The sequence below is a fragment of the Nymphaea colorata genome, chromosome 5, assembly GCF_008831285.2.
Source record: "Nymphaea colorata isolate Beijing-Zhang1983 chromosome 5, ASM883128v2, whole genome shotgun sequence".
NCBI classification, from domain to species: domain Eukaryota; kingdom Viridiplantae; phylum Streptophyta; class Magnoliopsida; order Nymphaeales; family Nymphaeaceae; genus Nymphaea; species Nymphaea colorata.
In genome coordinates this window covers 26278240-26299675 of record NC_045142.1, presented here as the reverse complement: position 1 = coordinate 26299675, position 21436 = coordinate 26278240, and the positions used below count along the sequence as shown (strand labels likewise).

The 21436-nt window shown below is 37.8% G+C and overlaps 1 protein-coding gene and 3 non-coding genes across 8 annotated transcripts; all 4 read left to right on the top strand.

Moving 5' to 3' along the window:
• The first annotated feature begins 1768 nt into the window (after positions 1 to 1768).
• On the top strand, positions 1769 to 19517 carry LOC116254934 (phospholipase D zeta 1-like). Of its 5 annotated transcripts, none has more exons than XM_031630591.2 (20): positions 1769 to 2275; positions 3256 to 3357; positions 3599 to 3720; positions 4290 to 4431; positions 6003 to 6170; positions 7521 to 7694; positions 8466 to 8708; positions 8790 to 8906; positions 9303 to 9442; positions 9567 to 9716; positions 9825 to 9981; positions 10064 to 10576; positions 11919 to 12029; positions 13365 to 13511; positions 13586 to 13783; positions 13971 to 14072; positions 14404 to 14535; positions 15072 to 15137; positions 15815 to 15876; positions 15974 to 19517. In XM_031630591.2, exons 1-20 carry the CDS (start codon positions 2039 to 2041, stop codon positions 16221 to 16223), a joined length of 3333 nt encoding a protein of 1110 aa, XP_031486451.1. In that variant the 5' UTR covers positions 1769 to 2038; the 3' UTR covers positions 16224 to 19517. The 5 variants fall into 5 exon arrangements, 4 of the variants coding, with proteins under 4 accessions (XP_031486451.1, XP_031486452.1, XP_031486450.1 ...); XM_031630592.2 differs by having other exon boundaries at positions 8772 to 8906; positions 13365 to 13481; XM_031630590.2 differs by having other exon boundaries at positions 8772 to 8906.
• LOC116255341 (small nucleolar RNA SNOR75) lies at positions 17301 to 17370 on the top strand. The gene has a single exon (XR_004172845.1). It is a non-coding gene; the product is annotated as a small nucleolar RNA SNOR75 (small nucleolar RNA).
• Positions 17887 to 17962, top strand: LOC116255340 (small nucleolar RNA snoR53Y). The gene has a single exon (XR_004172844.1). It is a non-coding gene; the product is annotated as a small nucleolar RNA snoR53Y (small nucleolar RNA).
• LOC116255335 (small nucleolar RNA R16) lies at positions 18889 to 18970 on the top strand. Its single transcript, XR_004172839.1, has one exon. It is a non-coding gene; the product is annotated as a small nucleolar RNA R16 (small nucleolar RNA).
• Positions 19518 to 21436: the final 1919 nt, after the last annotated feature.

Here is a 21436-nt window from a genome sequence, read left to right as displayed (position 1 = left end):
TATTTGAGTTACCAATCTGATGTGATAAGATTTGGCTTTCCTTACATCACCACCTTTAGAAGGAGGGGAAAGGTAAAGGGTGCATCACACTTACTGCATGAAAGTTTTGTTGGTTCATAGCCAATTGACACATCCATCCCTGTCTTATTACTGGTTTTGCTATACACAAGTTCACCTATACTTTAGACTATAGTAACGAATCACGTCTCGGAGTTTTAAATGGCGGGGTTTTTCTTGGGTATAATATGGCGAGTTTGAAAAAAAAGGGAAAAAAAAATACGGTAAATTTTTAAAAATTTTAAAAAACTAAAAATGAGAAAAAAATAAAATAAATGAGAAACTAATAACACAAACATCAAAAGATAAGTAGATTTGTAACAAATAAAAAATGAAAAAAAAAACTATTTGGCATTAAAAAACTGAAAACGTGAAAAAAATGTGAAAAAACACGTTAAAAATGTGTTTTTTGTTTTTAACGGGTTTTCCAAAAAAATGTGTTTTTTTGAAGCTTTAAATAGCTATTTAATTTATCGCATTTTTTTCAGGAAAAAAATGCATTTTATGTAGTGATTTTGTTTTTAAGATATTGAAGAAACGTGACAACTAAAATTCGTTGAAATTGTTATATGAAATTGTGATTGAAACTCTTCAGCTGGACCCATCATGTTTTTTTAATAAGGGAATAAATTTGGCGATTCGGAGCTGGATTTGTCATTGACATATGTTTCAAGGACGAATATGGAAAAGATTTGAAATAAAAGTGTCGCCTTCAATAATTGAGGGAAAAGGTATCGTTTTGGAATATCTTTTGGTGCCGTGGATCTGTTTACGTACCGCCAAAAAACTTCTGAATGAACACGCCTAAGCCGAGTCCTTCCCCCAGAGAAACGGCTAAGACTCACTAAACCCGATACGACCCAGTTTCACCGAAACGAGTCGGCTTTCGTAAGCAACCTAAATCCAAAAAGGTGTGGATTTTAGATCTGGGTTCGTTTTCAAATCCAGATCCGATGAGCTCAAATTTGCATCCATCCTCTTTTGGGATCTTCACAGCCGATTGGATCCAGATTCAGGTGTGGCTTGATGACCCATTCCCACCTCTATGAAATGCACGTTTAACACTGGTATCAATCATTTGAATATTTGGATCGAAGCGACCAATTGACGTCAAAATAGTTGTCTTGAATATCAAATACATTGACTTAACCAATGTATGGTTTTCACATAGTTATATAAGTCCGATCTGAGCATATTTGATTTGAATTATTGAGATCAGATTAACCAAATCGTTCGGATGGTCAATGATAATGGTGCTAGCTTACCATTGTTTGTATTGATTGTTATTAAGGAAATAAATCCAATTTAGTGAAAGAACAACATGGTACCTCTCGGTTTTGATCTATCATTGAGCATCACAGAACAATTAGACCCACAATCAAATCGTAAACCAACGAGATCCAAAGCAAGTTTTAGATAACCATATTTTTGACTGGATCTAGATCCGATTACGCTAGATCCAACTAGTTCTAACTTGGTAAAGCTTAGCCCGAGCAAGAGTACCATCAATACTTCACTGGAATTTCATGCCAGCTAATGATATACATCGATCCGAAGAACGGACCCGAACCGTTAAAAAATTAAGGGTGTTGTGTCTCGGCTTATCGGACTCAGATCCGAGCAGAACCGATTCGTCATTCCAGCCGAATTCTCCCGCCTTCGTCGGGATTATAAATACCCAACCGCTTCAACCAACCACTTCCCTGGATTGCCGAGCCTGCTTCGTGGTTGTGAGCGCGACGCCTGAGGGAAACGAACAAGCTTTCTCTCTCTCTCTCTCGCTTGCTCTGTGACGCTACTTCTGAATCCGCTGGGCATGGAGGTTTTGTTGCCTCCGACTCACTAGGTTCTCCGACCCTTTGTCGAAGGAGGAGATTGTTGGAGCTCGGGGTTCAGCGGCGACGGCGTCGCCAAATACTCACGCGCTGCGGACGGAATTTGAGCTGGCCGGGAGGGCGAAGTGGCGGAAGAGAGGCGGTTGATGTCTGAGGAATCGTCGGATCGGTTCATCTTTGGTGACGGGGCTCACGACTATTTCCCAATGCCGTCGGAGACACCCCTGGCCGCCTCGTCTCGTTACTCGTTCCTCTGGGGGCCGGAACCAACGTGGATCTTTGATGAACTGCCTAAGGCGACGGTCCTCTCTATCTCGCAGCCGGATGCGAGCGATATTACGCCTGCGCTGCTCACGTATACCATCGAGTTTCAGTACAAGCAGGCACGCGTCTCATTCAGTCTCTGGAACATAGTTATTTAATGAATCTTTCCTTTGGTTCTTGTTTCGTTGATCGGTTAGCATTGGATCTTTTTAAGCGTCGTTGTACCTAAGAAAGTAGTTATTTGAATCGAACCGTTTCTGTAACATTTTCTGCATAAAAGACAAAACTGGTTTATCGGATTTTAAGTGCTCTACGTGGTTTCAGACGATTTTATTGGTTTTCAACTGAACCTAAGGAAATACACCTTTCTTTGGTTTCTTTTGATGCTAATTTTTTACGTTATGATTATTCTTTAGATGCATGAATGTTAAAGTGGACATCTATAATTGGATGCAAACAAAGTCCTTGTAATCTAAGGGAGTTAGGAACAGTTCCTCTGAATAGCAGACAAATTAACGAGGGCATGTTCATTTCTTTCTACTTTTAATTTTTTTTTCTTTCTACTTTTTTTTAAGCGATAATGAATTATTGACTGCCTGTGTACTGAAACGTCTTTGATCAACAGCACTGTGTTGACTTCGGCACTAATTATTGCTAGAAAGAATGCTGAAGTTCTAAAGAGCTATAAAGCATTGTTTTAAAGGGATAATATACGCCTTTTAGTCGTTATAGCAGTTAGCATTTTTTTTTTTTACCAGAGATCAGCTGAATGCTACCAAAATCCGAGAAAGGTTATGTTCCTTTGGTATCTACTAGCACTTTGGAATAATGAAAAACCTTATTCCCTGTAACATAGTTGTCAGTTTTGGAATTTGTTTTGGGTCAAACAAGGTTTGTAGAACGAAATACTAAATTAAGCCTTGCGAAAGATCTATTTTATAACAAAAGGGTGGCTTGCAGCTTGGTTTGAAAGCTTGATGTGCATTTTCTCCTTTCCTCATCTAGAAAATTATGACACTACGTTTTTGATACTTTTGCTTGTATTCAGTAGGAAAAATAAACATGCATATTTGTAGTGAAACCTTCTTTCCTTTTCCAGTTCAAGTGGCAATTGGTGAAGAAAGCTTCACAGGTTTTCTTTCTCCATTTTGCTTTGAAAAAGCGTGCAATCATCGAGGAATTTCATGAGAAACAAGAACAGGTAAGTTTTCTGCATTATCCTTTTATTATCTGATTTACTTTTGTTGATAAGTTTTCTGGAGTACCTTCTACCATGTTCAACATGAAGCATGTATTATTTTGTCAGTTAGATATCTATAGCAACTTTGTTTGTTGCATGCTTAGTAAACAGATTGCTGCATACATATCCAGTAAACAATGTGTAGCCTACTTTTGAAAAATTACCAATTCTAAGTCATGTTTGTTTATGTTTCACATGCAAGGCGAAAGAATGGCTTCAAAACTTGGGTATAGGTGAGCAAATTGTAGTTGCACAAGATGAAGATGAAGCTGATTATGTTGCTGCAGCACTACCACACGAAGAAAACTATGTAAATAGGAACAGGTGTTCCCTGAAACCCACAATCCAAAATGATATTATTATGCAATCAGTTTTCTGTACTGTTCTAAGATTCAATTGTTCAATACAAAGTCTGGTTTGTTCAATGTACATTTGATCACCTCTTGACAATCAACATTATGTTATATATAAATACCAAGCAAAATCATTTCACAAGCATGTAGAATTTGTATAATTTTTTGTATAAAATTATATGCTTTTTCTGACCACTCTAAAATATGGGAATTTTGTTTCATAATCTTCGTCTGTCTGCATAGCAATTTTCATTCTGTTGACAACTTGAACTTTCTGGAGATCTTTTTCTAGAGCTCCCTTACATTTGTTTGCTGCCTCTTGCATTCTCCAATACTGGACAATGATGTCCATCCCCTATGTTGCCTTCTCTCTCTCTCTCTACTCTCTTGCATGGTCTATAATATATACATTGAAATATGTGCACACAAATTCCTGCTTGTAATTCAATGAGGATGTCATATGTAGTGTATATGAACTAGAAAACATGTGAACTCAAAAGTATTTTGTGAAGATTTAGGTGATCATGTTTTTTGGAACAGGAATGTTCCTTCACGTGCAGCTTTGCCAATGATTAAACCAGCACTAGGACGAGAACGGTCTATTTCAGATAGAGCAAAGGTTGCAATGCAGGGATATCTAAATCATTTCTTGGGGAACATGGATATAGTGAACTCTAGGGAGGTATGCTTGATTTTCTGAAAGTAACAACCACTCTCCCACTCCTTGTAGACAAGAATGACATGCATCATTAGGCTGCACACTCACTTGCACTTTCTAGCTGAATTCACTTCCAGATTCGTGCATCCATTAAATTGTTATTATTCTTGTTCCTTTATAGTGCCTGTTACAAGTGTATATTATGGTTGGTCACATATTGCAATATTTTGAATCTTTAGCTTTGGCTTATTTTCCTTTATTTAAATTTCCCAATATTACCATTGTATTTATGAGGATCTAATTCCTTAAACTCTTTTGGAGTAAATGTTGTGTGATATCTTCAAGCATTGTCTACTGTAGTTGCAGAAGGTTCTTTGACTCATTTGTGAAAGAGCCTATTCATGGGAATATTTACTCTGCAGAAAGTAACAATTCTATTATTCTAATGAACACATTTTTTCAAATGATTTAACTACAAAATACTTTTATCAAATTACAGGTCTTTGTCCCAACCTGGCAAATGTGTTACGGGAATGAGGAAAACCATATTCATAGAGGTGGCTCGATCTTAATAAACCAACATATTGTAACATCTAGCAGGCATAGTGGATTGTTTACGTATTTGTTAATCCCTCTAGTGGCAAGGATGAGAAATCCTCTCAGGATTGTATTGCATATTTGCTGCAACGGTCTGGAGACAAAGTGTGTGGGCTGACTAAAAAGCCTTAAACTATTGTAAGATAATGTGAAAACTTTGGATGGCAGTTGTCACTTTATTTCTCGTAGGCCTGGCCATTTTTGTAATGATTCATTACTTTGTTCCTGAAGTCCATCAGGATTAATCATTAAATGGTATTATGCCACATTTGTTTCCATCTCCAAAACAAGCTTATAGGGACTCCTTCTCCCCCATTAACTCTCTCTCTCCCTCTTTCTCTCTTGTGCACATAGACACACACACACACACAACTCAGGCACATGCATGTTGGGAGGTGGGGAGAGTGGATGCCATTTGGTCAGGGGCCATTATTTTTTGTCTGTGTGTCTGTTTGCATACATGTGTGTCTATATTGATCCATTGAAACACTGGCTGCTGTGATAATGTATGCCACCAGGCTTAGACTTCCAGAGTGTTCCTGTTGAATTATAAAGTGCCCCTTCTCCAGCAGAGGCACATAAATAACTTGACCCATGAAACATGTGTGAGACTAGTTCTATCAGTACCCTTTGCTGGTTAGGTTTCATTCTGGACAAAGCCAGTTCAGTATTTGCTCAGCAGCTCAGCTAATGGGTATTTAATATTACTAGATATAATGAACTATTATCTATTCACAGAGTTGGTGCTAATACCTTAGAATGCCGACATGAGATTTTTACTTAACCATATGTTAATTTAGTTTCCAATCCATACGGAACCTGTTTTACCCATTTTGATTGAGTTCTTGAATTGAATGCCTTCTGCATATAATCCTTAGCAGTTCATATTGACTTTTAGATGTGAATTTTTAACCCATATGCTTTGTGAAATTTGACTGGCTTGCATTTTCTGTTTTCTGTCTTGTGCAAAAAGTAACCATAGAATTTATGAATTTTAGGTCTGCAGATTTCTGGAGGTCTCAACATTGTCTTTTCTTCCCGAGTATGGACATAAGCTAAAGGAGGATTATGTTATGGTGAAACATCTGCCTAACATTCAGAAGGATGTCAGTAGTTGCTGTTGTTTATGCCCTCTGTTTGATTGTTGCAATAGTAATTGGCAAAAGGTACAGATTTAGGGGTTCTTCTTTTTCCTCCTGATGCTTATAATTGTGATTTGACGGTATTTTCGTCCTTGCTATAAATCTTTGATCTAATTAAAGCACTGTATTTAAACTCTCTTTAACTAGCTCCAAGTTTCTGATCCTTCACAAGTTGTTCCATCTTGTAATATACTGCTTCTAGAACAAAAAAATGGCTCTTTTCTGTTCCATATGTTCATATGGGATATGTATGAGCCGTATGACTGTTAATCTTTATCATGTTATGCTGTTCCTGGAAATTTGGGAGTCAAGTTGATGTAAGAACGGAGAAATATTCTTGAGGCTAGACCTTGAGCCAAAATTTTCCACTTATGCCTTAAATAAGTAAGCTTGAGCTGAACTGCAAGCTTATATAGTTCAATGAGCTTAAGTGCATGATTGTTCTCATTGTGAGCTCCAAAACTTCTCCACTCAGTTAAACATATGTGGGTAAGTGTTTTTGGTACTACTGCAGGTCTGGAAGAACTCATAAAATTGACCTTTTCTTCAGAATATTATAATTTTGTAGGGCATATTTGACGGATTTGTTCTGCAGGCATGGAACTGTTTAATGGAAATCATCTTTAGATTTTAAGGACATGAAAAGAGAAAGTTGATGAATGCTTAAAATCAACTGAACTTGTTGGTATTTTTCTTAGTAATGGATTTTCTCTTCTCCTATGGGCGTGTGCTTTTTGATGTTGACATGTTTATCTAAGAAGCTAGTTTCTGGCTGGCTAGGCATTTCATGGTTAATCTACAAAGGTACAAACTAGAAACTAAGCTGTTTTATGGAAATTCATTTGCCTCTCTGTGTGAGTGTGTGAGACCTAGTCATCGTCTTGTCCTTTCAGTATCATCATTCATCAACAGCTGGGCACTCCTAGGAAAGTTATCTATCTAGCCAAGCCCCAAATAACCTGTTGCTTGATGATGTCATCAACCTAGTTGCTGATGGCAGTCACTTAATAAGCTCATATTGGAACTGAGGCGAGTCATGTCTCAGTCTTGTACACTCAGTTTGCCTGCTGAATAAATCATAGGAAAACAGTTGGTTTTAGTAAATCTTGTCCTGTAGGATCCACATATGATGCCTTTCTGTAGTTGGTGGATGGATAGAAAAGTTTTCATGCATAATTTCATCTCCTACATTCAATTCAAGATCATAATGCCCATTTATGATTTCCTTTACTTGTTTAGGTTTGCTTTGCTCCTTCTGTTACACGCATGGCTGCATATGTATATGTTTTATTGAATATGAAATAAACTTGTGCATCTGAAGCTACCTAACCTTTTGCATTGCATTTGCGGTAACTGATGACTTGCTTTTCACAGGTTTGGGCAGTTCTAAAACCAGGGTTTTTGGCTTTTCTGGAAGATCCTTTTGAGGATAAACTTTTGGATATAGTTGTTTTTGATGTACTTCCACCTTCTGATGGCAATGGTGGGACTAGGGTTTCTCTTGCAGAAGATACAAAGGAGAAAAATCCTCTGCGCTGTGGGTTCACTGTGAGTATCCTTGCAATTTCTGCTACTTATTCAGAAAACCGACTTGAATTTGTGAGTGTTTTTGGAGAGAGGAGTGGTCCAAGTTGTATTAACAACTTAATATTTATGACTCTTTCACCTGCCTCTACCTGCAAGATGCTCCCCTAAATGCTACTTTACAAGGCGACCGGCTAAGATTTGTGGTTTATGAACATTTATAAAAAAAAAGTGGAAGTATGAAAAATACGACTGCATATCTTGATTTTAGGAACAAATTGAAAATGCTATGTTAAATGCATCCCAAATATCTGTGGACAACTGGAATTGATCTGAGAAATATCATAGGCTTTAGGTTAAAAAACTTTTCTTCCTTATCACTGAGAGGATGCTGATATGTTTAGCCGGAAAGACTGCCTGCTTAACCTTGCACTACAAGTTTGTTTACTTTGTTTTACAGCTCCTTTACGAGGAAACCTCCAAATGTTCATACGGGTCTTGGAGTTTTAATATGTTCTGTTTTGGCAACTATTCCTAAAAAGGAGCCATAGTTTTAACATCACAATGTACTAAAAAATTTTGCAGTATCCTGAACGCACCATTGGGCTCCTTCAAGCCCTTTCAAATACTTATCTTCCTGCAACACAGGTCACTGTTTAGAGGTTTTTCAGGGATGGAGAACACTTATCGTTTTCATCGATACTCTTACTCTAAAATAATAGGTCAAATTGTTTCTAGAAAGAGAACATTTGTCTAGTACAAGAATATTTTGCTGATGTTTCAATTTCTCAAAAGGTGTCTTGCGGGACCAGGACCTTAAAGTTGAGGACCAGTAATAAGGCCAAAGTCCATGATTGGGTTGTTTCAGTAAATGATGCCGCTTTACGACCGCCTGAAGGCTGGTGTTATCCTCATAGATTTGGTGCTTTTGCTCCTCTAAGGGGTTTGAATGAAGATGGGAGTCAAGCTCAATGGTTCATTGATGGAAAAGCAGCATTTGAAGCAATTGCATCATCAATAGAAGGTGCAAAATCAGAGGTATATAAATTGTATGAGATTTGGTTTGGTCTTTCCAGATGTGAACTTATTATTGCTGATTAGCCTGAAGGGTATGTGCAGATTTTCATAACTGGTTGGTGGCTATGCCCAGAACTGTACTTACGCCGCCCTTTTAGTGTTCATGACTCCTCTCGACTTGATGTTTTGCTGGAAGAAAAAGCTAAGCAAGGGGTTCAGGTATCTAAACCTGGTTCCTGTTGATTCTATGATGTGTAGGAGTAGGAACAACCAAAACACAGATATGGAAGTCCAGTTTGCTTTAGTAATGCTCCCTAAGTCTATCAGGAGAATTGGCTTAATGATTTTGTCTTATCACTTGCTAAAAATCATCTTCTCCATCACAAACTGTAGATTCTACTTATCTGCTGGAAACTAAATCGTATGTTTCCTTGGTTTCTGGAAATTCAGCAATATTAATCCATTATCTGGATAATCATGAAAAAGTATGCCAAATCATTTGTATGAAATGGAGCATAGAGATCCCAGTACTTTATGCAAAAAATTGCATCTTATTTAAATTTAATTGTATATATCATGGGGCAAAAACATGCTGAATTTATTTGTATTATACAGATCTATATACTTCTATACAAGGAAGTTCCACTTGCATTGAAGATCAACAGTGTATATAGCAAGCGGCGACTTCTTAGCATTCATGAGAATGTGAAAGTTCTGCGTTATCCTGATCATTTCTCAACTGGCATTTATCTCTGGTAATGACTATATCTTTTAATGTTCTCTTTCTTTCCTTTTTTAACTATGTGATTCTATTACTTCCACTTGGTTTTTGCAATTGACTTCCGTATAGCACACTTAGATTACCTTCATGTCTTACAGGTCTCATCATGAAAAGATTGTCATTGTGGACTATCAAATTTGCTATATAGGGGGTTTAGACTTGTGTTTTGGTCGTTATGACAACCCTCAACATGAAGTTAATGATTTCCCTGCTCGGATATGGCCTGGCAAGGACTATTACAATCCCCGGTAAATACATCTCACTTTTTGGAATAACTCCCTTATACATTTCAATTAGCAATGTTCTGTCCTTCTGGACGCCTTTTTAGTTGTTGACTTGTTTCCGATGAATTACAGAGAGTCTGAGCCAAACTGTTGGGAAGATACCATGAAGGATGAATTGGACCGTGAAAAATATCCACGAATGCCATGGCATGATGTTCACTGTGCTCTATGGGGACCCCCTTGTCGTGATGTTGCAAGACATTTTGTCCAGCGTTGGAACTATGCTAAAGTTTGATTTCTTCCACATTATTAATTGGCTATTGTAGAAAATGGTTACATTCCTTATGTGGGATCTTGTTTTGTTCACACAGAGAAACAAAGCCCCAAATGAACAAGCAATCCCTCTACTTATTCCACAACATCACATGGTTATTCCACATTACATGGGTAAAGATAGTGCCATAGATCTTAAGCCCAAGCAGCATGAGAATTGTGGACTTAAATGCCAATATTCTGCTGCCTCCAGGACATCAGTACAAGATGTCCCACTGCTGTTACCTAAGGAGGCTGACCGAAAGGACATTGCTATTGGAGACACAAAAGGCAACGAACTAAGAATAAGTCCTGATGTCATTGACCAGAGAATGGTATCCAGCTGGAGCCATGTCTTTTCTTATAGGAAGTCGAAGGTTGATCATGGTCCAGATATGCAGATGGAAGGGTTTGTTAATGATCATGGTACCAAACGTATTCAAGGAAAGCCGTTGATAGACACATCTAAACAACAAAATGATGAGTGGTGGGATACCCAGGAGAGGCTCACATTTGACACTCCCACAAATGAAGCTACACAAGTTGGTCCCTGCTGCTCCTGTCGCTGTCAGGTTAATTTTGTCTTCACCTATCTGTTATATGAATTTTGTTGTTTTTTAAAATTCCCTAGTATGGTGCACATTTTTACTCCATAATTCTGTCAACTGATGCTATTGGAATTGCAAAGAGCAAATTTTTGTTCTGGATTGAAACAAAGGGTCTTGCTGAGTCTTTTGCTGATGTCAACATTCAATCTTAAAATTTGCTTTTATATCATGACACATTTAGCATCATATCCCTTCTTGAGGGCTGAAAATATCTAAGTCACATGGGTATGGGTACGGAGATATGGGTACGGACAAAACAACTTTAAAAATGTGGGTACGGGGGTACGACAGGATATATACACGTATATATGCAAAATAACACAAAAAAATTAAAAATGAAAGCAAGATTTTAATAAACAAGTGATATAAATAAAAACATTATATGTTAATGAATAGTAACTCTAAGAATATAATGAAAAGTAAGGTGGAAAAATTAAATCAAAGTAAAATTGATCAGTTTGGATCTAAAAGATACCAAAGTGTGTCCAAGTACCCAATTTGGGTACGGGTACGGCGACATGGGTATGTGGACCTTATTGAAGTACCCATGTGACTTAGGCTGAAATAATATGGCACCATGAGTATTATATATAAACCTTTATAAGGTGTCATCTGCTACTCCAAGTCTAAATTTGTTGACCAACTATGCTAACTATTTGTGGAGCCATCATCACTTCAAACTTGAGCTGGACTTATTTGGCTCTGGATCTGGATCTGACATTAGGGCAGCGGTACTTAATCCTGGTAACCTGGCTTGCCCAAGGGAGGCCTGATCTGAATCTGGTCTTGGATAGAATAAGAAACCAATTTCAATAAATTTTTTGTATTTTACATGCAAAATTTCTGGATCTTAATTGCACTTTGGGTGAGATTCATGTCCCTTACATAAATTTCTGTATTGCACCTACAGCCTTGTAAATGGGATCCTGTATATTCTACTCAATTACCTAAAACCCTAACGTTGGGCCCTAAATTTGGCTAAGTGAATTTGCCTCCATAATACTTAACCTTAGTAGGTCTGGACCTGACACCGCAGGGTCATTTTTCAGGTTGGACCAAAACCTGACCCATTGACAAGCCTCTCAAGTCTAACACTCCCTCCCACAGCAATGTCTGGATCTTTTTATTGAATAGTTCATTAGTGATCGCTGATATTCTTGTATATGTGTACCTGGATGAACTCATTCATTTATTGTGATAAACTTTATCCCAGTTTACTAGTAGTCTGTTGGCACTGGAAAAATTCAAGCTGCAGAAATTAAGGGCATAAAAATGGCACATTCACCTTAAATTTTTCTGGTGCTAGGTTGTCAGGAGTGTTGGGCAATGGTCTGCAGGAACAAGTCAAACCGAGGAAAGCATTCACAATGCATATTGCGCAATTATTGAGAAATCTGAACACTTCATATACATTGAGGTAACTGTCTTATCAATACCTGATTAGGAAAGAAACTATTGGCTTATATGCAATCCCTCCTTGGCACTAGAATTGTTTCTTATCCTTCCTCTAGCAGTGTTCTATGATTAGTACAGTTTAACGTTGTAGTAGCTTTGCAAGTTATGTATCCCATCTGTTAGCTTAATGACCAAAGTCAAGTAAACTTGTTGTCGGTATGGTGATGTTTGTGTGGAAAGTATTATTAGGATCATTTGAAAGAGCAATTCTTTTTCAATGACTTATGTTGTAATAGTTTTAATATGAAATGAGATTTTTCATAGTGCCTAAAGTTTTTTAGACTATGTTATTAATGTGAATGTCAACCACAACCCAAACTGTTGATAACTTGATTGATCCTCGATCCCTTAGAACCTTTTGAAATTGGCCCAATTAAGTTTGTTGTTGGATTCAATCAGCTCACTTCAACCTGCTTCTGTTAATAATGACCTTTTGATATAGCCAATAGGGAAGATGAAATTTCTATGGATCGTAGCTAAATTGTCCTAACAAGCTTCCAAAAGAATATGTGACTGGTGATTTACAGCCAACAATTGCTATTAGCCCATTAGACTTCTGGAGTTCTTTATTACATATTTTAAATATCCAGTTGAGAAGTGGTTGATCAATAATCATATTTGTAAATGAAAGTTTTACTGGCAACCTATTGAGTGTTTCTCACAGGTATCAAAACATACAAGATTTTACTGGAGATACAAAAGCTTTTGAATAATGCTTGCAGCACATCATGAAAATGATTTTAATCCCCAAATGCAATTGAATTATTAGTTTCATTAATGTTTCTAGAAGGACAACTTAATAACCTTATTGGGAAAAATAGTTGATGAGGCATAAGAAAGTTGATTAAATTGAGTTATTGACAGTTGTATTTTGTACTCCTAAATGTTCATGCTTTTCATTAAGGCTAAGATGTGGTTGGATGAATGAAATTATGAAGTGCCAATAGCAAAAAGTGATTGCCAGGTAGTTGGATCCTCTGGATATGTGATTGGTCTATTTAGGTGGAACTCTAATTTGTTGGTGTCAGAAGGTCTTTGTACACATGCCTGGAGTTTAGGAGGCTTCTGTATCAGGTGATAGTGTGGTATTTCAGGTAGTGAATGATTTGTGCACTAATCAGGTTAATACCTTATTCTATACAGTTCAAACATTGTGCTGCTTTTATCAACACATTATCATGATTTATTGGACACTGAGGATGTTTGACTTATGATGCCTTCATATATTAATGTTAAAGATGTATAGTCTCCTGTTTTTTAACAAGATGCTCATTGTCATATTCCCTCCATGTTTCAGAATCAGTTTTTCATATCAGGTCTTTCAGGAGATGATATAATCCACAACCGTGTGCTAGAAGCATTATACCGCCGAGTTTTGCGTGCATACAATGAAAAGAAAAGTTTTAGAGTAATTGTGGTTGTACCTCTCTTGCCTGGATTCCAGGTATCATAATTGCTGGTTCTGCTCTTTTTGAATCCATAAACTTGGTTTTTCTCATTAACCTTCTGATGCTACAGGGAGGGATAGATGATGGAGGTGCTGCAACTGTGAGAGCTCTAATGCACTGGCAGTATCGCACCATCTGCAGAGGACAGAGCTCTATACTGAAAAACTTACATGATATCATTGGTCCTAAAACTGATGATTATATTTCATTTTATGGCCTTAGATCTTATGGAAGGTTAGGCGATCATGGCCCTCTTGCCACTAGTCAGGTGAAAGTTGAAGCCTCTCTATGTTGCATCTCATCTCACTCTTTTTTGGTTAAGTTCAACTGTGCATCTTTGAGGCGATTGTCAAGATGCAGTGTTCCATCTTTTATCACTTGATTTATTATTGTCAATATCTTATGCATCATACCATCATGATTAGCTGATGTTGCAGTGAAATTTCCACTGTCAGGTCTATGTCCATAGCAAGCTGATGATTGTTGATGATCGTGCTGTGCTGGTTGGATCTGCTAATATAAATGACAGAAGTTTGCTAGGCTGCAGAGATTCTGAGGTACGCACATAACAACGTATCTGATTTTAGAAGGAAAGACCTGTGGTTTAGACTGTGGAGCCAATGAGAGTCGGATGTCTTGCCTTATGGCTCACGGTTGAGACATCAAGAACCCCTTAGCTGCCGCTGGCACATCAGGGAGCCTTGCTTTTGCCTTTATCATATTTTACTGGTGGAGCTTTTTGCCGTTTTCTCTATTTTTTAAGCCTATAGCTTCCATTCCAAGATTAAATCTGATTACTATTATTATATTTGAGAGTAAGCTAGATCAGACCTGTTAATGGTTTTTAACTTGCATTTTCTTCGTAAATTGTGGTTCTATTTTTTGCAGATTGGTATTCTTATTGAGGATAAAGAGTTTGTTGGTTCATGTATGAATGGAAGCCCATGGAGAGCTGGGAAGTTTGCTTACAGTCTCCGCATGTCATTGTGGTATGAACATCTTGGTTTACATCCTACAGAGGTTGGTCTATGTGTTCTGGTCTTCCTTTTCTCTGTTTTTATAGTTGCGGAATATGTTTAATTTTGTGTACCTTATGCAGCCTGTATCCATGTACATCTTACTCATTTTTATTCTGTTTTTTCTTTTTAATAATGCCAAGGATCACTTAAAGTCTGCCTGCATATGTTGGTTCTAGATTTAATAATCCATTTCCCGGAATGAATCATGACCATCCCTAAAGATCTTGCTTTTGTTTGTCTCTAACTCTACAGACTACAGGATATGCATGGGCATATTTTATGATAAATATATAACATAGTGCCTTATTTCCAAAAATTGCTTGCTGTGCATGGGCATATTTTATGATAAATAATTGACATAGTGCCTTATTTTCAAAAATTGCTTGCTGTGGTTGAGACTCAATTTTCTTCTAAGGAGTAGTGTTGGTCTATGTACATATTCTTCTAAATTAGGCATTCCACCTGTATCAACAGTTATCCGTACCTTTACAAACATGTCCCTTGTTATGACTAGGCTTGTTCTTGTTCTTCTTTCAGATGTCTAGAATTTGTGACCCTGTGATTGAAGCAACATACAAGGATATATGGATGGCAACTGCAAAGGTGAGTTCTAATTTGTGGTTTGCAAGCAAACCGTATCTGTCTTGATTTCAGTGACTCAGCCCTTCGATTTTTGCTTGAAATTCACCTTAGACATGTCATAATTGATAGGCTTAAAGGAGTTCGTTAGTTGCGTGCCGGTGAATATGCATGTGTCGGCATTTATCAAAGCAACTGCCGCATGCACGTACCTTCTTTTATTGTATTTGCTTGCATATTTTGTTGAAATTGAAAAGAATAAAAGCATGAAATACATTAAAGATGTCATTCGTAGATCCTACGTGTTAAATCTGCACCCTAGCTGAAGTGCATGCATATTCTATTTTAATGTTCCGAATGTCGGATAATAGATCGGTTTTGGATCAGAAATCTAATAGAAACCTATCCATTTTTTAGCCTAGGTGCCCTGGATATGTGTACTGTAGCTGTTCTAGAAGGCTTATTTATGTCTGTATCTTCCTCTTTGTTGCTGGAAACTTATGTTGATTACTCGGAAAAATTCTCTGTGATTGTACATTTGGTTGATTTACAACGCCGTTGATTGACCTGATTTGCATGAAGCCTGCTAATAGTGGTTGAACAGACTAAACGTTGCCTCCAAAGTTCTCAAGTTTTCTCTTTACCATTCGACATTTTGGTGCCTTAACTATTTGCCTTAATTCAACTTTCCGGATCTGCAGACAAATACCATCATCTATCAAGATGTATTTGCATGCATCCCGAATGATCGAATACACTCCAGGTAAAAATAAAATGGTGGGAATAACTCTTTTCTATGCGTGATCTTTCTTTCCTTGTAGAGATCCTTAAGCAAATGCTTCTATTTGTTATGGTTGCAGAACCGCATTAAGGCAAGCGATGGGTTACTGGAAGGAGAAGATTGGGCATACAACCATCGATTTAGGAATATCTCCTGAGAGGCTGGAGTCTTATCAAAATGGAGATGCCAGAGCAATTGACCCCATGGAGAAACTACAGTCAGTGAAAGGGTTCCTTGTCTCTTATCCCTTGGATTTCATGTGCCAAGAAGATCTAAGACCAGTATTCAACGAGACTGAGTTTTATGCGTCTCCGCAAGTCTTCCATTAACTACTTCAAGCAGAAATCAGTCTGCAGAAATGTGAGACGGCATACACCGAACTAGTTGTATATCCTCCTCCATTAATTTGTTAGTGAAGTGTGCACCTACTGCCTTTCTTGCCTCATTCAGATGGTTGGTGAAGGACGGACACCCTTTCCGTCGTTTGTCCAGGCAAACGATGGCGGAGGAAGTTTCCCACCACTGAATGCCTTGCCCCCAATTTGTAATTATTTTTTCCCTATTCTTTGCCCACCATTATGGGCGATATGTCACAATTCTTAGTTGTTTTATCATGGACAAGTGCATCTGTCAAATATGTAAAAGAAATAAAAAGCAAGGCAAGTTCCACAGTCCCAGGCCTGCCTATCCAATGGATTTGGATGTATAGATTAGAGAATGCTACCATATCTAATAGGACTAGTAGGAACCGTTATATCTTACTGGCACATTCGTGCAGTCTTGTTTGTCCAACGTTTCTTTTTAGATCTGGCTGGAAAGTTGAGCTTTGTGACTGTGAGGAGGGAGGGCAGCCGGCCGGGTGCGGAGCCCGACAACATCGGAAACGACCAGTCCATCTAACCCTCGCCGGCAGCCAGATCCATGGTCGGTCCAATGCTGGTGGTCCGGTGAAACGCGATGATGGTAATCGCCAATGGCCATGGAAAGAGAGGAAATAAAAGAGAGGTAGGAAAACTGAAAAGAGGCGGGAGGAAAATGACTAGGAAAAAGTGCGTGGAGCAAGGCCGGGTCGGGGCCCCGGTACCCGGGCCGGCTACTCGACGGTCTGTCGAGCAATAACTGGGTTCATGCGACTATGGAAAGTCAGATCTCGATGGCGATGGACGGTTCCGATGAAAGGCTTGAGCGACGAGGGAACCTTTAGGCCCTTGGAGGCCAATTTATTTTTTTAGGGGCTAAATTAGTCATTTTCAGTAGTCGGTCTGTCAAAAACCCTAGGATGCAAATTCTATATAACTAACCTCTCTCACTATCGACTGCCTCGCTCTCTCCCTGGTAGGTTTTCTGTTTATAATTTTTCCGTTCTCTGTTTTCCTTTTTCCCCTTCTGTGCTTGTGATGTGCGATCCTCTGTGATGAGAAACAGATGACGAGTCTGATATTCTTTGATGTCATACGAGGCATTTGTCTGAGAGGAGCTGTTTTGCTTGTCCTTCGTGATCTTTCTTGCCGATCCACCCCCTTTCTCTGTAACTCTATTACTATATGTTAATTTGTTTTGCGATACATAAACGCTCTTTCTTCTTTATTGTATATCTTTTTACTCAATTTTTCTTCCCTATAAAATAATACTGCGTTTGTTTGCACGCTAATGATTTTAACTCATTTTGTTTGTGGTTCTTCCTCAGCCAATTTATATCTTCTCGTTATAATCTCTGAAATAGTTCTTTCGGTCAGCACACCTTCCGGGACACTATTTGTTGAATTCCTATAGCTCTTCTTTAGTGCAGTTTTGATGGGCATTACCGCATCCGTGCTACTTCGACTAGGTTCTTCAAGACCCGCATTTTTGGAGTCTTGTTTGTCTTGTACGCTGTTTGAGCACTTGATTTCCTCCGAATGACCTTTTATCCAGAAAAAATACTAGTCTGGGTGGTTGTAAATTAAGGAAACGATTTTTGACACCCCCGTTGATCGTAACTGCAATTTGCAGGTTCCCAAGGATGTTTCCTTGACCATGCTAATACTGATTAGTTGATGAGTATTTTTCTCAAGTTGCTGAGGGAACTGCTTCTTCCATTTGTCCAATGTTTTTATCCGTCTTGGATGGTCTCCTGCTTTTGTTTCATTTTCTTCTGCGCTCGCCGTTCTTGTGTTAGCTCTTCTGCTGTGCGCCTTTCTGTGGTGCTGTTGATCTCAGGCTCGTTTGTTTGGATTATATTTGTAGTACAACCATTACAATTGTGTGTTTATATGTGTTTATCCTCTTGTAAAATTCAGATGATAATCCCGATTAAGTATTGGTCTCTCTCTTTTTCTTTACCAACAATAAAACACGCTCTTGCGGTGCAATATTTACTTTCTTGATCGATAATTCTCTTTTGTAGCTGCATCCTCATGAAGGATCTCCCACCTGTATTCTGAAACTTGATCTTGCATTTCTGACATTAGCATTATTTACCTACTCATCAGCACGCATTCTCAGGTTTTATGAAAGCTGATTACTGCATTGCTGGTGGGATAAAACTGATGCTTATATGTAATGGTTGGCTTACCAGCTCACTGCAATCTTTTGTTTTGGCATTAGAGTCAAATGGACCAACCAAAATATGTTTGCCATGTCACTTTGTTTTCTGTCGTAGACGAACATTTGCATTTTTTGCTTTCCAACTTCTATCTTTTCTGCGATTGGTGTTCCTATTGTTCATTAGCATCTATGCTGCAAATTAGTTTGTGCTGTTTTCGCAGTTATGCACGTCTTTGCTGAAGTTTTAGAGTAGTGGGCATGATGTTTAATCTTGAAAATGAATGATGTTGGCAATCAGTTTACGTTTTCCCACTTGCATCCTCTCGTTACATGGTAGAAATAGGGCTAACAGAAGGGAAATGATGGTAATGCTCTTTTCCTACTCACTTTGTCCTTCAACCGATTTCTTTTCTAAAACGTTTTCATTTGGTCATCGTAGGATGACTTTTTCTTGGAGACAACAAACAGCGGGGCAGATGATGTAAACTATCTTATCCTACACACTGAAATATGATGTGGACATAAACTCCGCTTATTATCTGATGCCCTTGTTTTCCTAAAAGTCTGTCTGTTCGTATGCAATGTGCAAAGTCCGTCGTCGTATTTTCTGTATAGTGCTAGCAGCTTCTCTAGTTCTTGGGAGATCTACTGCTCCACTCGAGCGTTGGTTCCCTTGCATTGTGAGTGTTTCTGCTTAACATCTTTTGGCGTCCCTGCATCTGGAGGTGGAAAATCAAACGGTTCTCTTTAAGGAGAAGTTTGGCACGCTCTCTTGTAATTTTACTTGTGGCATGCCTTCTTGTTGGTGCGGCATTGCCCATACATAAATGTGTATATCAATTTTTCATTTTTTACGTTGTATCTGAACATTCCATCTTTGTGGAGTTTATTTGATGTTCGGATCTCGTTGTCCCTAGCGTCATGCCTTGTAGTATTTTTCTTTTCCCAAGACAAACTAGATTGGAGCCGATTGTTCTGACCCTTGACCTTCTTCACCACGGGTGGGTGTTGGCCCATCCAAGAAAATTTGTCATATATGTAAAATTTATTTATTTTCTATTGGAAATCTAAGTGGTAATTATTTCGTTGATAGTTAATTATTCTTAAAAAGAATCCATGTTCATGACTTGGGAATTCGGGGGTGTTCTGAACATGATTTAAAGGCTATGTGATCTATTAGTTACTGCAGAACTTCTACTGTGGCTATAAAATATACACAGAGCAGGGGAACAGGGATCCTGGATTGCCACTGGTGTTTTTGGCCGTTCGCCCACCTTTGCATCTCTTCCGGACGAGCCAAAGCTCAATAACTTGCAAGGTTGGGAAGAAACGATTTCCTACAAGTTTCTGTATCCTTGGACTGGATTTTCAACGATTAAATACCTTGCACAAATGTTCGTAAATATCAGTTCATTTAAATTGATTTTGAAGTGTAAAATAAAATATAAGTTCATATCGTCCAAGTATCAGATCGGCAAAATGCTGATGCTATGCGTATCAGCCGATACGGAACGGCCTTTTAACTTTTCACATTCGATGCTTGTCCTATGGTTAGCAAAATTGTGACTCGGGCTTGAATTGGTGGAAGGTTGAAACACCTATATAATTTTTCTATAAATAATAGGAGGAAGAAGGTAAATTTCTTGGGACTTTATGTTTGATTTTTTTATCAGCTAAAACTGAACAACATGAAATATAAATGTGTATATTTGATAAGGTTTGTGATATTTCATAATTTAAAAAATAAACTTCAATTTTTGACTATGCACAGCAAAAAAAAAAAAAAAAGAAAAACCCCTAGTTGATCGATGTGTTTATCAACTATGGTTTGACCTACTAGGGGTCTGTCGGTAAGCGGTCAAGAAGTTGGTGCTTAGAAGTACCTGTCAAAGCTCAACAACTAAATTTGGCTCGGCTCTCACCTGTAGCGTCGGTCAAAACAGTGAGAAGTGACTGGATCCGTGCAGATCCACAAAATGGTCCAGACCCAGTCCTTTTTCTCTCCCTATTTTGAAACCCATTTACCTTCTTTTTTTGGCCTGTAATTAAAAAAATAAATATATTTTCTGCTTTCTTTTAGGCAAGTCCATAATTGTGATGGAAACTGAATAAGAGTCTAAAGTAGGATTTTATTTATAGAATTTTACTTTCATTGCTCTTGTTAGTTCTTAGTTCTATTTAAAAGTGCAACAATAAATTTAGTTGTAGAAAAATAATAATGAAATCGAGTTTTTTTGTTTCGAAGATAAGAGTTAACAGTTTTTATCAAAAGTTTTGCTCTTATAAAAAATTTGTAAAAATATGATTTCTAGTTACAAGGAAAAATTAAAATAATAATTTTTTATATAAAGTCATATATATATATATATATATATATATATATATATATATATATATATATTCAACTTTTTCTTTAAAATAATAATTTTTTTATAAAGTCATATATATATATATGTACGTTCCCGGTGGTCCAAATAGGCCTAAAATTATTGTTGAGTCAAAGTTGGACATTTCACTGGGCACGCCTCCCTTGAGCGCCTCCCCAACCTTAGACGCCCTTAATATCCGTCGGTTCTGGCGTGGACGGTCGAAGGACGTCTAGGCTTGGATATCGAGCGATGGAGCGCCTACCTTGTTCCCGAGTCCGTCGGTACTTTCACAAGTGGATTTTGATACTGCTCACAGATTATGTCAATTCAAATTCACACCACAAATTTTTTTCAAATTCAAAATAACTTGTTCCACTTAAATTTGGACATCATAGATGTCAATGGGTCCTCTTGTCCAACTTCCTCTGAAGCGAGAGACCATATCTTAAATCTAACGTATTTCCAATGCAATCCTTAGGGCTTCCTACCCTTTTATTACCAAAAATAATCAAAATACAACTTGTCTAAGATGTTTTAAGATCACAAGATCTTAGACAAAGTTCTTTGATAATTGATTTCTAAATAAGACATGAAGTTCTATGTTTAAACAACAACATTGGTTTATAAACTTTGCATCCTAGAATTCA

Excerpts from the sequence above, each read along its gene's own strand:
- LOC116254934 (XM_031630590.2), top strand. The coding sequence starts at position 2,039 with ATGTCTGAGGAATCGTCGGATCGGTTCATCTTTGGTGACGGGGCTCAC. Across the intron at positions 8,907-9,302 it reads AAGCTAAGCAAGGGGTTCAG|ATCTATATACTTCTATACAA; the intron begins GTATCTAAACCT and ends TGTATTATACAG. Across the intron at positions 10,577-11,918 it reads GCTGCTCCTGTCGCTGTCAG|GTTGTCAGGAGTGTTGGGCA; the intron begins GTTAATTTTGTC and ends TTCTGGTGCTAG.